General features: G+C 42.9%; 1 protein-coding gene across 3 annotated transcripts in view; it reads right to left on the bottom strand.

Annotated features, from left to right (window-relative positions):
• SCN8A (sodium voltage-gated channel alpha subunit 8) overlaps window positions 1-16,412 on the bottom strand; it is a 111,744-nt gene that overhangs the window by 8,682 nt on the left and 86,650 nt on the right. For 2 of the 3 annotated variants that reach the window (XM_074935780.1, XM_074935779.1), the window contains exons 20-24: window positions 15,984-16,157; window positions 9,400-9,522; window positions 3,164-3,448; window positions 2,576-2,629; window positions 696-833 (exon numbers count right to left, since the gene is read on the bottom strand). In XM_074935780.1, coding sequence (XP_074791881.1) covers window positions 696-833; window positions 2,576-2,629; window positions 3,164-3,448; window positions 9,400-9,522; window positions 15,984-16,157 — 774 coding nt within the window. The remainder of the gene's footprint in view (window positions 1-695; window positions 834-2,575; window positions 2,630-3,163; window positions 3,449-9,399; window positions 9,523-15,983; window positions 16,158-16,412) is intronic. The other variant, XM_074935781.1, reaches the window with a different exon arrangement.

The raw sequence follows: 16,412 nt of genomic DNA, 5'->3' as shown, positions 1-16,412 counted from the left end.
CTAGACTAAGCATGCCCAATTCTTTCAACCTTTCCTCATAGGTCAGGTTTTCTAACGTCATTTTTGTCACTCTCCTCTGGTCTCTCTCCAATTAGTTCACATCTTTCTTCAAGAGCGGTGCCCAAAACTGGGCACAGTTCTCTAGATCAGGCCTCATCAGTGTTGAGCAGAGCACCACACTGTCAACTCATAGTCAGTTTGCGATCGATCCACTATAAGCCACCATATCCCTTTCTGCAGTACTATTGCCTAGCCAGTTATTCTCCACTCTGTATTTGTGCCATTGATTTTTCTCTCCTAAGTGTAGTATTTTGATGGAATTGAAGGTCTGAAATAAAGACATGACTACAAAATAGAGACATGAATGAAAATCAAGGTGTGTTTAGGGGAATCTACAACTTTTCTGAACCTCACTAAAGTTTGGGCAAAGATTAAGTTGGTTCTTGTTTTATTGCAACTTGTTTGCCCAGCCCCCTTCCTTAAACAGGCGCTGGGGGCAAGTCGATAAGGGTTGTTAAGAGTCACAAACAGTCTGCGATGCTAAGTTCTAAGCGATGAGGCTCAACACCGGAATCACTGAGTGAAGTTCTATGGTGACATTATGCAGGAGTGACTTGACCTTAAAATCCATTCATCTGTTTGTCCGGCAAATAGCCCAGATCTGCCTCTTTAACCAATAAAAAAAGTGGACCTATCTTTTTCTTTTGTTGATTGAAGTTATCAATGATGACACCAATAAACAAGTTCAGGGTGAAAAAGGAGCCAAAGATGATGAAGATTACAAAGTAGATGTACATGTAGATGTTGTCCTCATACTTGGGTTGCTCTTCTTGCTGAATGCGGGGATGGGGAGAGAAAGAGACATGGCAAAGACAGTATAAAGTATTGGTACAAAGAGCTGTTGTCTCAGTTCAAGTGTCTGTGTTAGACTAGGAAGGTGGCATGTGGCTCTTCTGGAACTTTTCTACTTTTTTTTTTTTTTTTTTGGTTAATTTTGTGCTGGTGAAATGTGCCTCACTGGCAGCATGTGCTCACCTGCAGAGCTCCAGTACGAGCTTCCCCATCAGCACATCCCAGGGGAGCTCTGATGAAGACAGGAGTTCAGTCTCCACCTACATTCAGACCTTTACACTTCTGGCTGCAACGAGCTGCCAGCTTGGATGGTGTTTTTTATGATGTGATAAGCAGGAACTGGACCCAGTCCCACCCAAAATCTTTTCACATAGGGGGCACCAAATAGCCATCAGATAGGATGAATTTATGATCACAACCAATCTGGGCCAGACTTGAGCTGGTTACCTAGAGGAGAAAGCATCTGTAAATGTTTTACCAATCCTGAGCTATCTCCTTCCCAACACAGGTTCTATAATTAAGGTCCTGGAGCCCTCCCTTTTGCAGATTTCTAACCAGGGCTCTGGAGCAACCAAGAAAATGCCATCAGAGAACCAATCCCTGGTTATGCACTGAAGCCAGTGCCTACTGAGACAGGACTTTGGGGGAAGGGTTAGTCACAGCTCTGACTCAGTTATTTATTTCACTATGGAGCCTTAGTATCTTTCTTGATTTGAGGAGCTTCCAGTGACCTGGAAGAGAACACCGGCCTAAATCCCACTTCAGTGCAACTGGAGGTCACTTTGATGGTAATACACAAACTTCTTAAATGAACCTGATTACCCAGCTTCGAATCATTAGTAAAGCCAAAAACCCTGATTTTTGGAAGTGTGACACACTCACAGCTCCCCTCAACTTCAATTGGAGTTTTGGGTGTGCAGCCCATAAAATATCCAGTGATTTGCAAATCAGAGAGGAACCATAAAATCAGGGCAGGAACGCACACTGTGAAGGTTAATATCTTGCGTTTAAAAACAGTAAGAACCTCAGACGAGGAAACAGTGAAAACAAAAACAGTTTAAATATTTCCCCCCCATTCATGCTGTTTGCCTTTTTGCCTTTCACTCAACATGAAACAGTGAAATCAGAGTAGTCATTTTCTTCTGTTTCTTTTTATAGCCAGTTTCATTTTCTGGTTCTGAGGACAGCACATTTGGGGTCCCATCACTGACTGAAAAAAAGTTTTTTAAATTCCAAATTCCATTTTACTTGAAACTAAGAAGAAGAAAAAAAAAGAAAATATTGGTATTTACTCTACCCTGGCACCATGCAGGTACATCATGGGTGCCAGGCAGCTAGAATTTACCTCTAAGCCTGGGCAGGGGTACATGGCAACTATGCAGCTAATATTCCTGCCATTGGACTGGAATAGGAGCCAAGATGTGGCCAAAGAATCCGTGAAATGGCAGACCTAGCAGCTACATCCCCTTCCTCCCCAAGGTGTTCCCCCACCCTGTGTCCAAAGATGAAATAAACATCCCCTTGCACTCCTTCTCCGCTGTAATTCTCCTAAAGTGAACCTCACTCTTTTAGGTTCTGTACAACATCCTTTAATGGATAACAATGCTGTAACTGCAGGAAATGCAACCGAATGATCACTATTGCAAATAAATAAAAACAATAAGCACAATTTAAGAATAAGAAGTGGAATTTTGGAGGAAGAGTGGTGGGGAACGTGCTTTACCTTTCTGGAATCTACCGCTGCATACATGATATCCATCCAGCCCTTGAAAGTAGCCTAGTGAAGAAAAGCACATATTCTTTTAGAGGGAAGTAATTTAAAATGAGCCTGGATAGATTAGATGTGTGGTACAGAACTGCATGAGGGGAGGTCTCACTTACTCTCTTGCTTTCCCTTTATAAGGCTCTATTTAATTTCACCTGTTGCAGATCTGTGATTTTTATGGGCAATTTATTTAAATCTGCCTTTTTCTCATGAAGTGGAGAACTTCATATACATTTTTAAAGACATTTTATTGTTGCCTCATTAAATCCAGGGTTTGGTGGGGTCTTAAAAATTGCATAATTAAAAGTGTTTTTTAAAAAATAGACTGGATAGAGCTCTCTGGGAATACAGGGTTAGAGGCACCCCAGGCAGGGCCAAATGTGCAACTTATGTCAAAATGAGGCTCAATGGCCTGATCCAATGCACATTCAAGTCAACAGGAGTGTTGAATTAGGGGCGTAAGAGGGAAAAACCCAGAGATGGAGATGGTCTGTTAGAAGATCTAACATCTACTGTGGGCTTGGAGGTGGGAAAGGCAAAACTTACAATTTGGAGAAGAGCCAGGTATCCTGCCCCAACATTGTCAAAGTTAATTTTCACGTTCTTCCATCGGATCTCAGTGGAATTGGGCGGCATCAGTGCTTCACAATCGGTCCTGTTGTTAACTATTTCTATTTCGAAGCGCTCCTCAGATGTCTCGTTAAAGCAGTAATGGTATTTCCCAGCAAACAGGTTAACCCCCATAATGCTGAAAATCAGCCAGAAGATAAGGCAGACCAACAACACATTCATAATGGAAGGGATAGCGCCAACCAGGGCGTTGACAACCACCTGCGTTGGAAGGGGTGGGAGAAAGTTTTAGTATGAAACAGAAGACAGTAGGCAGCAAGCATCAATACAGCTGTTTTTCGGGGGGAATAGGAGGCGAGGCCACTGACAGGTCCGTGGCTTTTAGTCTAGACTAGAGTTTGCAGTAAATTATTTCCAAGTGGCTAAAGGTTCTGTTTAGAAGCCCACTGGATACCGGGCTAGATGGACCATTGGTCTGACCCAGTCTGGCTGTTCTTATGTTCATCTGTTGAGATCCTGTTTATTTTAAAAACAGGGTGAGTTCTTTTTGGATCTGCTGACTTTGAGTTTGTTTTTTTGTGGGTATGGGTGTGTGTTTGTGCGTGCATGTGTACAAGAATTACTTTTAAATAATTTTGATTGCCAAAGGGAAAAAATGATGTTACTGAGTGAGGCTGGGCTCAAACTCTCTTCACAATAATCAATAGACTCCTACCTGACTAATTGCTCAAAGCCAGGTCCAAGGATACCATTGCTCATGGATTTGGAGGGATTTATCAGCCAGTGGCCCTTATGGCCATTCCCCACTTTAAAACAAGGCTGTGGTCACTTACAGACCCGCTTCCTGCTCCCACTGAGGTCAGTGGGGAATTCTGAGCCATTGACTTCAATGGGAGCAGGATCGAGCCCTAAAATTGTTCTCTTAAGACTAAGCCATGAGTCAGTGTAAACATCAAGATAATATTTGTGACTAAGCAAGGCGACCATGTTGTCTCAGGCAAATAGCTGAGCATGCAGGTTTGCAAGCTCAAGAAGAAAGAAAAGCCATATTCCCTTCTCCAAACTGCAGCAAATAAAACAGGAAGTGGTGTGCTGTTTGGTCACAGCTCATCTTTTCACCATTTCCTAATTTGAGTCTCAGAAATTTGGAGCGGTGTTTCCCCAAGCCCTCTCCTGACAAACACATGGCAAAATTTAAGCTCTCATGCTTTTAACGTAGCCAGGCCAGTGGGATATTAAATCTTTTATTACAATTCTCCTATATTAGGTTCCTTTAGTAAATTAAAATTTTAAACTGTTTCATTCCTTCTGTCTAGCGTCAAAGAGGAACACTAATCAACGTTCTAGTCAAACACACTGGTTTCAGGCATTCTGTAATTCAGGGTTTAAACAATAAATATATGACAATTAATAACAATGTGGACTCCTCATAGCACTTTTCAGGCAGGTCTCAAGGTACTTTACAAAGAGTCAGAAAAGCAATTGGGGTGGGAGTTGCAGTGACTCTTTGCTTCCTAAGGCATTTTCATTATCACTGAAATGGTGATGGTGGCCTAAGCACAGAACTGGCAATCAGATCTTCTGTTCCTGACTCTGCCACTAACTGGCTGCCATGACCGTGAGCAAGTCATTTTGCCTTTCTGAGCCTTAGTTTCCCCACCCAAAATAGAGGTGTCAGAGTCAGGTACAGAACCCAAGTTTCAGCTCTTCCTTAAACCACCAGATCACAGCTGTTCCTCAAAAGAAGTCACGGTTAATGAAAATGCCCTAGGTAGTAAATAGTCACTACACCAGCCCTCCTAGTCCTCCCTGGCAAAAAAGATCAATTAAGCCAGTGATTTGCCCTCTTGGGATGCTCTTACTATCACTTATGGGAATTAAGATATTGAATGATCCCAGTCCCTTCTACCAGTTACTTCATGCAAAATGCCAATGTGTCTCAGCAGTCACAAATGGTGGAATGCTAACCTCCCTGGTGAGACATGTCTAAATCAGACTCTCAAACTGGTCACTTTCTGCATCATTATTTCATGTTTAAATGTTTTATGTAACAAAATAATTAGTAATGATTTAGTCATGTTTCATGTTGACTCAAGTGGCTCCACTCTGTAATCCAATGGGATTTCCCTATACATGCTCACTGAAAATTACACTGGTCCTGAAAAGAGATGGACTGAAACCAGAATCTTGGATTCGCACCCCAGAAATTTAGACCCAACTCCAAACTTCATGGCTTGGCCCCATCTCTACTCCTCAATAACTTCATACAAAATCTACAGATAATTTAAATTCAGCATAATAATTGACCAGGATGCCATTTTAGCTTTTAGATGCCCCATCAACTTGGCAATGTGGCAGTAAAAGGGTTAAATACACATGTACTTCTACTGAATGAAGTTTTCCCTGCAACGATTAACAGGGTTTGAGACTAATCACTAATCAGTTTTACACCAGCATAAATCCACTGACTTACATTGGTATGAGATCAGCATCAGGTCCTTTAAATAGATGCTAAATACACACCTTTCCTTCCAATTACCTACTCCCCTAAGTGCACACACCATAGTGATCACCTACTGTATTTTACAACTATTCAGATATTGGAAAGCTGATATACCCCTGACTAGTTGTAGAGTAAGTATGCTGACTGGACAAATGCTCTCGCTTCCTGTAATCATTTACCTGAATAAATGGAATCAACTCACACTGTTTAAATTGATCATTATAACCATAACCAACTTTCAAAAAATCTGAGAGAGGGAACATGGCTTTTGTGTGCAGACTGTGCATTGGCAATTGACAAAAGTGCATGCATGTTTCATAGCATTACTGTCATACTTCCTGAATAATTTAAGAGCAGAGCAAGCTCTTTAAAATGCAGATTCCTATGGAGTAGAGAAAAGCAAAGAACTACTTGTAATGTTTCCTTTGCAAAGGCATTTCAAATTACTGTCCTTGGGGTTGGAGGGATTGTTTTGGTACACTTATATCAAAGTCAGAACAAAAAAGAATGGAGAAAGTTACAAAGTAGCACAGTTACAGTTAACCCCTTTGTATCAATTTTGCTGAAGTGAAACAGTTTCCCAATTTTAAGTACGTGTGAACCTCTCGATTTCACACCAGGTACAATTCAAAATCTCCAGGTGGGTGGGGGTAGGAGTGGGAGTGGGAGGGGTGGGGAGATCATTCTCTCCAGCATGATTTACATTTATTTTTTAAAATGTCATTTATTATCTATGGACTTCATACTAGTTCTTTTTCCCTTCTGATTATACTAGTCTCTGTGACCATGTTATATCGTTATATAAACCACTTTTAAGCATTAAACTTTAGCAAAAGAACACGTCCTAATGACCAAAAAAAAAAAAAAAAATTAAGAACATTGTGTTGACGTTGCAGTAAGGTGCAAATTGGTTCTATCTGGATGAAATTCATCCTAGTGCAGAAGGACCCTTCATAACACACAAACTCCACATTTGTCCATTGTTGGAGAAGTGTACACAAAAGTGGGGGGTCCTGGGGGCCCGTCGGCTGGAGAAGCAACTGTGGAGGGGGTGCTCTAGACCCCTAACTTTGCCAGTCTCCATATGAACAAGGCCTGATCATTCCGGCTTTGTGCCACTGGAACAAATTTCACCCTTTGTGATTGTGCTGTGTAACTTGTAAGCCACTGTTTAGCATTAAACTAAAAGCCCTACTGGCAAGGGGGAACCCCCTCTCCCCCCCGCCCCCAAAGCAGATTAATATAGCCCCAGAGAGGAATCAACCCTGTTTGTATTTAGCATGTAGTTCACACAAGCCATCTTCGCTCAACCTAGATTTTAAGTCTTAATCATACAATTATGCTTTTTTATAAGAATCTCAGACAGGAATTTAAGTTAAAGGCTATCCTGCTAGATATACAAATCTGTAGCTTTTGGGATATTGATATTTAATCCACACCTTTATTATGACCCAAATGATGTTAACAGTATCAAGCTGTAGACAAAGCTAGGGGGACATTCTGGCCCCACTGAAGTCAATGGGAGATTTTTCATTAATGTCAATGGGGCCAGGATTTTAGTGTGGAAAGGCTACGGATTCTTCCAAGAGTGTCAGTTCAGGTGAATGTCCCACGAGCATCTCAAGGTTAAGATAAAAACACACATGGTCAATACCTGAAATCTGTTTCAGCAGATAAAGGCCATTTCCAGTAACGATACTTCATATTAATACCATGCACTTGTAAAATGCCTTACACCTAAGGATCTCAAAGCACTTTACAAACAGTAATTAAACCTCTCAACACCCTTGTGAAGTATTATTAACCTCTCTGTGCCCTGTACCAAGGAGCTAAGTGACTTGCACAAGGTCACTCCCAAATCAGAGGCAGAATCACAGCTCCCTGTATCTGGTTCCAGCAACAAGACACTGCTGCCTCTTCATGCACTTAGGGTAAAATGTGCTCCTGCACAGGATGCGAGCACACAGCTTATGTCCACTAAGCCCTCACATTTGAGAATAAATGGGATATAAGTAGCCATGGGGTGAATTTAACCATTGAGTTTGCTGTATGTGCCAACAGCCATGAACTGCATGAAACAATTATAATGTTTTTGGCACTGAGAAAAGGGAATCGATAATTCTGCTTCAGCTATTTAAATTATTTTAAATTGACACAGATTTCATTCCACTATAACAAAACCGGAACTGTGGTTCTGAGGGCGGATGAGCAGGACTGGCTTTTCAGGGGCTGTACTGTGACTGTGCTATTGAGAAATTTGCAGAAAGATTTTTATAGGATTAGCCTCATCAGGATCATTTCTGCACAGTTAAGGTCTCACTAGTGCTTTCTACACAACTCTGATATGGCCATGTTGTGTAGCTAACTTGAGGTTAGTGTATGTAGCCAACAGCGACTGTACCATCACTACCCTCAGTACAAACTATTGCTTCCACTGGATTTTCTTTATAGATATTGTAGTTTATGTCATGCCCTAGAGATCTATTTGAGAATTCCTTTAACAGGCCATTATATGCCTTAGGCCATTATTTTGCTCTAAATTACACCCGTGTAAATCCAGAGTAATTCCACTGACTCCAGTGGAGTTATTCCAGAGGTGCCCTGGAGTAAATTTAGAGATGAGTGTGATCTCCCAGCTGTTTTATTCCATTTCTTCTATGATATCTTTAAATTTCAGTGTGCATTTTCTTGATCTTTAGTGCAATAGACCTAAATTAACATTTTTCACAACAGCAACAGTGAAAATCCGTTGGTCCAACATACCCTTTACCTACAGAAAGGTATGTCTTGTTGGATTGTTTTGCTTTTTTGTACATGATTATTTCAATACAAAAGGAGGGGGAAAAGCACCAAAATATAAAATCAGTGGCAAAGTAACAAGACACTGCAATCATTTCAAATGGAATCCCCATGACATTGGTGCCATCTAAGAATTTCAGGAAAGCTTGTTAAGTTCAATGCTTTGCTTGTGCTTTGTTGCTAATATCACAGTGACAGGACCGGGTACCATAAAAAGCATGGTAAAAGGGAGGGAGTGGAAAGGAAAGCTTCACTATCAGACAAGGCTTCCAGTCATCACCAGACTGGATTGAGAACAACAAGGTGCAACAAGAGGAATTAAACCAAAAGCTTTTTTGAAACAGCTGAGCTCCCCCCCATTTCCTTCCTGCAGGGACTAAAGGCCTGAGTTATCCAAGAAGGAGAAGCAGCTTTTTACTGACTTACATACATTAGATTTTTTTATAAACCCTTTAAATTCTCCTTTGATTAAATCCCACCAGCTCCCACTGTGGCCAACACCTTGGGGGAGAGAGGGGGAAGACATTTGAGGTGGTTCGAATTCTGCTTCTTTGCACCTGGTGATTCTCCCTAGATAAAAAAAGTTACAGCTGAAAAGCCCCCTCGGATGCTAGAGGTAAAAGCCAGGCCAAATGAGAACAGCCAAGTGTTGAACATGTTCTGCGAATGGCATGTGGTTTGGGCCAATAATTAATGTAATGAGGCAGCTAAATGCATCTCCCTTCTTTAAAAGGGGAGTGTGCAGCAGAGGGCAGGGTAAGGGGACATAAACAGGGGTGTGTGATCAAGTTAGCAGCTGCATCATGATTCTGCCTGGAATTATCTTTCCACCAGTTTGATCAGTTCTAGCATGCTTAAAAAAACCCGCTCCACAGGCATGCAGAAGGATCAGCTGCTAATGGCATCTTACCCTCATCCCCTCAAATCGGGACAACGCTCTTAAAGGCCTCAAAGCTCTTAGTGTCCTAAGGGACTTTATGGCACCTAGTTCCGAGTAGCCCAGGGCATTAGCTACAAGGCTGACTAAAGAGACCTACACAGAAAACAAAAAGAAAAAGAAAAAAAAAGAAAAAAGGTTCCAAACTGTTAGAACGAATCCCCTAGCACTGATTGCCCAGCCCAGACTGCAGGTCTGGGGCCCCCATAGATAAATGCCGAAGACATGACACCAGCTGCCTACTTCACTTGACTGAAACGACCTGAAAGGAAATAATGCGGTTGAGAGAGGCATAAGAAAAAAACAAAGGGGAAAAAAGAAGTGAGAGAGAGGCAGAGACACACAGACGGAAACAGGGTCTGTTGGAAGGAGGAGCCCAAACGGATGACAAGAACCTTACCCTGGCCCTTTTATTGTCTGCAGGGTCCAAGCAGCTCCCATTAAATTAAGCCAGACAAATTTTAAAGGTACCTGTGAGAAAGAATACAGATAAATACACACACTGCACAAATTGTCCTGCTCAACTTATTCAAAGAGCAGTCGCCTCACTCATTCCTGGTGGCGGTGTTCTTTCTACAGCAGTGACCATTGAGGAATAGAGTTTATTACTTTATATCAAAAACATAAGAATAATTTTGGGGGTGGATTGGTATCATAAAATACTGAACACCCTTGGCTTTAAAAGCACTCCGTTTCAAATTTCTATCACTTTTAAACCTGACTTTTTGGTTCTGCTAACCCAGCACTTCTCTAGCATCTCCATACAAAGATTTGCAAAGGATGCAGAGCTTAATCATCACTGAGCATCACAACCTGCTTTGAGGGAGGGGTAGTATAATCACCCCATTTTACAAATGGGGAAAGTGAGGCACGTGATAACGACATGACTTGCTCAGAGTCACACAGTGGGGCTATGATAGAGCTGGGGATAGAATCTAGACGTCCTAAGTCCACTGTGCTCTGCCTTAACCCCAAAGCCATCCTTTTTTGTTAAAGATCATGGCTTAGAATATAACTTAGGGTCCATCACTGTGAGCTACGGAATGTCCTCAGTAGGTGCTGAGCCTCTTGCAGGATTGGGTCCTTATCCTGTGAATTCGAAGGGACCTTCTGCCCGTAAAGTACCAGTACGCTTAATGGCGCTACAGACATGATCCAATTTCCATTTCAGTCACTGGAAAGACTCCTGTTTATGAACCTGGGATGTGGACAGGGTCCTGTATAATAAGTGTCCTTCACCATCAACACATTCATCGGCCTCCCACGAGAGCGCTTGTGATTTAAAATCAACCACTTTTACACTACAGAGACACATAAGGACAAATATCTAAACCATTTAAAAATGTCAGTTGATCATTGTGTATCATGAAATAACTGAGCCCTTACACAGCGATTTTCCTTATCAATCATTAGCTAATTAATCCTCATAACAGGACACAGTTCCTAACAGTGAATTTTTATCCTCCTTTAAAACACGGAGAAACTGAGGCATTCAGCGGTAAATGAACTTCAAGGATGATGCCAGTTCATTCTAGAAATGGGCTCAAGGAACCAAATTCAGGACCAGATTTCTAATGCTCCAATATTCAGGGATGCTTTGGTCTGGGCTATTGATTCAGGTCTCTCTGAGTACATCTACATGGCGAAAAACTGCAGCAGTGAGTCTCAGAGCCTAGGTCAACTGACTTGGGGAGGTGGGAGGGGCTCTCAATGTAAGCCTAAAATAGCAGGGTAGATGTTCAGGCTAGAACCTGGGCTTTGAAACCCTGTGAGGGGGGAGGGTCGCGGAAGCCTGGCTCCAGCCCGAGCCTAAAAATCTACACTGCTGTTTTTAGCCCTGCAGCTCAAGCCCTGCGAGCCTGAGTCAGTTAACCTGGGCTCTGAGACTGCTGCTGCAGGGAGGTGGGGGTTGGAGGGGGTTGCTGTGTAGATGTATCCTCAGTCATATTTATGACAGCTGTCTTCTTGCTCGATATGCAGTGGTTTGAACCAGGGACTGTCAGAGCTGAAAGTATGAGTATGTACTTCATGATGTGAAGAGTCAGACAGGGGCCGTAACAGATCAGGGATAGAAGGGGACACACAATACATGGACCTGGGGGTTACATAGTCACGGTCTATCACAGTTTTCCAGAACAGTAACTCTGCCCAGTATGAGACACATTATTTTCCTCTTCCCTCACCACAGTCACATACATTTGAGCTTGAGTCACATACCCTGCCAGGTACAGGGAGATGGACACCAAGGTTAAGGGATTTAGGAGTGAAGGAATCTCAGACTAAAGCAAGAAAAGAATTTAGCAATCTCAGCCACTGCCCACTTTTTTCTGAGAGAAGCATCAGGATCTTTGGTATCTCGGATAAAGCAGGTGCATTTCAGTGTTTCAAATACGCCCCGAAATGAGCGTGGTGTGTGGACATGTGTTTGAACTGATCTGTGGGAGGAGCTGCCTGAGGCGTGTGTAAGGGGGCATGGAGGAAGTGGGTTTGCTGACATTGTAGGATGAAGATTCAATTTCATTTTACTGCTCATGAATAGGACTCCTGCTTTTCTCCATCTTCAGATTTGACCATCACCAGCTGGTTCACAGCAGTGGGCAGGAGGGGACATTTTTAAGCGTTTGTCCATGTGCCCTTGGTTACTCTTATAAGAAGTGCCATGGGACCTTTACTAGCCTCACAGTGGCCTTCATGGAACACATTCTATCTACTCTGGAAGGTCGCAGGGCTGCACTGATGCTGGTGGGTATGAACCATTGTTCCAGCAAGTGCTGGTATTTCAGACACGAGCCTGAGTCCATTGCCTTAGCCTCTGCTCCCATCCTACATTAGAAAGAGCTTTCTTACATGAGAGAACACACAGGGATTCTTCACTAATGTCAAAGAAATGCCTCACATAGGAGCTTTAGTTTATATCAGAGACAAGCAGAAGCAACATAGTTTTAAGTTCAAGTTCTTCTAACCCATCTCAACCAGTGCTGCACAGCAGTGTTGTCAGCCCTGGGCATGAGCTCAAGGCAGCCTGGCCTACTGACTAGAAACTCAGATTCAGAGAAACAGATCTGTGCATCAGAAGACATCAGCTATAAGCTTCCATGAGAATTGACTCATTGTGCTGAGCGAGACCGTGATCTGCAGGTAAAAACCTCTAATGATCACAGGATGTAGCAAGCTGTGCTGTTAGGAGGGATGCCTACTGTAACTCTGCCTAGTGGGGAGGAAGGAATAAGGCTAGAAATGGCTCCAAAGCAGAGCAGCTCTTGTACGTGCTGCTCATATCAAAAAATCTACAGCCCTGCTTCATCACCAAAGACCAAGTGAGGGGTTTCAGATCCAAACTTCAGGATATGGGTGGGAGTGTCTGGACCTAGGATCATCTCTAATGTACTCACAATGCAGAAGTAATTCAAGCATTTCAAGTACAAAACAACCAAGACTTCACTGAGCCCCTCACCCTTAGATTAATGCCCTGGTCCCTAATGTGAACAAGACAAGAAATAGTGGAACTTACAAAAGAATATTTCAACCTTCAATGGCATTATTCAGTATTATATACTCAATTCACTGGTAACTTCAATAGGCTGTTTAGTGGGCATTGGTACATGCCAAAAGTAATCCTGATGGACTGAAAAGCAGAAGCCTTAATTATTATTACCCAGAAAAAGACTCTTTCTTCACATGTATACCCAGCAAGCTTTAGGAATCAGAGGAGGAGGGTTATTTACCAATGCTACCAAACCTGAAAAATAACATTCAAGAATATTGTTATATTTAAATGCTTATTTCCTCTTATTTATTGTTCCCATCATGAGATTCAACTCAAACCCCACTTCTGCCATTTTAGAGGCTTTAAAAGGATCTGCTCTGGCAGAGATCCTTACTCTAGCGGTAATCTGATGCTTTGAAAGAAGTGAACAAATCTGTACTGTATTTGCCAATTGCGCAATACTGCACTTCCTGACCCCAGCTGGAATTAGCTCACACCATGAAGCATGAGGACAGAGTAACCTTTACAATTTTTCTCCTACCTAGTTTAACTGCAGGCCTTTTCTTATTAAAGTATATCTAATCCATTTAATCTTGCTCAACCATTTTCCTCAATCCAGTTTGGGAGGGGGTAAGGGTCTGGTCTTGGAGTTTTCATTTTAGTCTTGTGTTTCACTATATAGTAAAACAAGAGAGAGTTACAAATTCACTAGATTTTACAGGTCAGAAGAGTTACTTAGGATCTGTGTTTAGAGGAGGGGCACCCAAGTGAGCAGAGAGCAAACAGGAAACTTTGCATATCCATTTCACTACGGTAAATATCAGATAATTTGATCCCACTTTTGGCTCCACGTTAGCAGTTCCCCAACACACTAGGGAAAATTTCTTCCATCTACTCAGATATTTCTAGAGTTCTCATAGCCATTGTACAGCACAAGTAAATCCTACTCAGAAAAAAAAGTTACTCACCTTCTCGTAACTGTTGTTCTTCAAGATGTGTTCTTCACATCCATTCCATTCACGGTGCGCGCATGCTGCGTGCACGGTCGTCGGAAAGTTTTCCCTTAGCAGCTCCTGGAGTGGCACCTTCATGGCGCTCAATATATAATCCTGCCGACCCGGCCCCCCTCCCCTTCAGTTCCTTCTTGCCAGCTACTCCGACAGAGGGGAAAGGAGAGTGAGTAGTGGACTGGATGTGAACAACACATTCCAAAGAACAACAGTTACGAGAAGGTGAGTAACCATTTTTTCTTCTTCGAGTGCTTGTTCACGTCGATTCCAGTCAGGTGACTCCCAAGCTCTCCCCCGGAGATGGGGTTGGAGTTAAGGAATCGCTGACTGGAGCATCGCTCTGCTGAATGCCGCATCATCTCTGGAATGCTGGGTGATAGCATAGTGAGTGTTAAATGTATGCACTGATGACCAGGTTGCCACTCTGCAGATCTCCTGAATGGGGATCTGGGCCAGGAAAGCTGCTGACTAGGCTTGTGCCCTTGTGAAGTGTACTGTAATAACCGAGGCTAGGACCTTAGCCAGCTTGCAGCGTGTGTGGATGCAGTCTGTGATCCAGGAAGAAATGCATTGGGAAGAGACCGGGAGCCCTTTCATCCGGTCTGCCACCGTAAGAAACAGCTGGTTCCATTTCCTGAAAGGCTTAGTGCGCTCGATGTAGATTAGAAAACTACAGGCTAAAGAAGAAAACTAAGGGAAGCACTTGCAAGGCAAGTGAACGCAGTTCCAATGGCCGTGATGGACGGTAAGAAGGAACTGAAGGGGGGTTTGGTTGGCAGGGTTATATATTGAGCACCATGAAGGCGCCACTCCAGGGGGCTTCAGAGCCGACCCGACGGGAGCTGCTAAGGGAAAACTTTCCAATGACCGTGCACACAGCGTGTGCACACCCTGATTGGAATCGATGTGAACAATCACTCGAAGAAGAATTTTCCATCTCCCAGCAAGAGACTCAGAAAGGCCTTTTCTCAAGTTAATATTCTATCATTTGTCTGGGCTGATTGGTGCAGCAGGTCCTCTGGGCCCTCAGCTAGGACACTGCCTCACAGATGGATGTTTTGAATGCACACAAATACAATTTTCAGAAGCACCTGAGGAACATGGGAGCCTAAAATCCCATTCTGAGAAGGGACTCTAGCACTTCAGAGGCTGAGTCATGTAGGTGCTTTTGAAAATGTTACCATGTTTTAAATACTTTTGTTGTTTTCTATTCCATAAATTATCTTGCTAACATTTCCCTTCTTCTCCTATTCATTTTATCCCTTCAGTGTATTCCTTCAACCAGCTCTCTCTATGTGGGTCTCTATGCTAGTTTGTCCATGTTGAAGGTCTACCCCTTTGATCAACTTACATCTACCCTACACCAAGTTGCTGTCCATATCCCCAAATATGAGGATCAGCCCTTTTCTTCTGGGTATTGGATCCTCTTTAGCAAAGAGGAATAAAGACAAACTTTATCTAGCCTTGTAAGGTTTTTCTTCACTTGAACTGAAAGTACCTGGAGTTCTACAAAGCTTTGAACAGACCCATTGGCCCGAGCACCCAATATCCAGAGTGTGCATGGATGTCACCAGGTGGCAGCATTGAAAGATTCCACCTGCTGAACTTTCTCCCATTGGTGTCTCATACAAACTATGGGGAGACAGAAAATGTCGCTTCAGCTGGCCTGGAGTCAGGGTATGTTCATTTGTAGCACAAATTCTTTACACTCTACTGAACTCTTCCTATAACTTCCTCAATGTACAGGTCCTTCAGAAAGAGCAATGCTAACACAGCATGAGCCAGAGGATGGAAACCCTTCCTTTGTACGTATCTGTTAAGACCTGTGGTGTAGAAATTCCGCAGTCGCATAGAACAATCCCCAGTAGCTCTGCTTGTCTGGATGGTTCTGTCCTTTCCCCAGTTTTGGAGAGCTATGTACACATGGGATTGAACCCACTTCCTAGTGAGATACATCATCTACTGGACCCTTTTCATGAGCACAGCGTTACATCCTCATCCCCACCCCCCAGGTAAAATTTATTTTTCCCAGCCAGAGATCAGAAGCAGAAAATACATACAGCCACAATGAGGAAATCCAGCCAGCACCAGGCGTTGGTGAAGAACTTGACGAATCCGTAAGCGCACCACTTCAGCAACATCTCCAGAATGAAAATGTAGGTGAAGACCTTGTCTGCATACTCCAGCATGGTCCGGATGGTCTTTCTCTGTTCTATGTAAATATCCTCAAAGGCCTGGGAAATAATCAAATGCCACTTGTCATTACATAAGACTTGCCACTGAATGTGCAACAAACCAGCAGCTCATTTAAATGAGGGTAAGCTGCACCAGTGGAAGTCATTTTTTACACCAAGGCAGCACATTTGCACGGATGCAAAGAAGTCCAGTGTAGACAAGCCCATGGAGACAGATTTTCAAAGGAACTCAGCTTCCTTTTAGGCACCTAATTGAGGGACAGTTTTTCAAAAGTGCTCAGCACCCAGTATCTC

This window comes from Natator depressus, chromosome 20, assembly GCF_965152275.1.
Source record: "Natator depressus isolate rNatDep1 chromosome 20, rNatDep2.hap1, whole genome shotgun sequence".
In the NCBI taxonomy this organism is placed as follows: domain Eukaryota; kingdom Metazoa; phylum Chordata; order Testudines; family Cheloniidae; genus Natator; species Natator depressus.
Note: the sequence above shows the minus strand (reverse complement) of the source record. Positions and strands in the feature narration are given on the sequence as shown.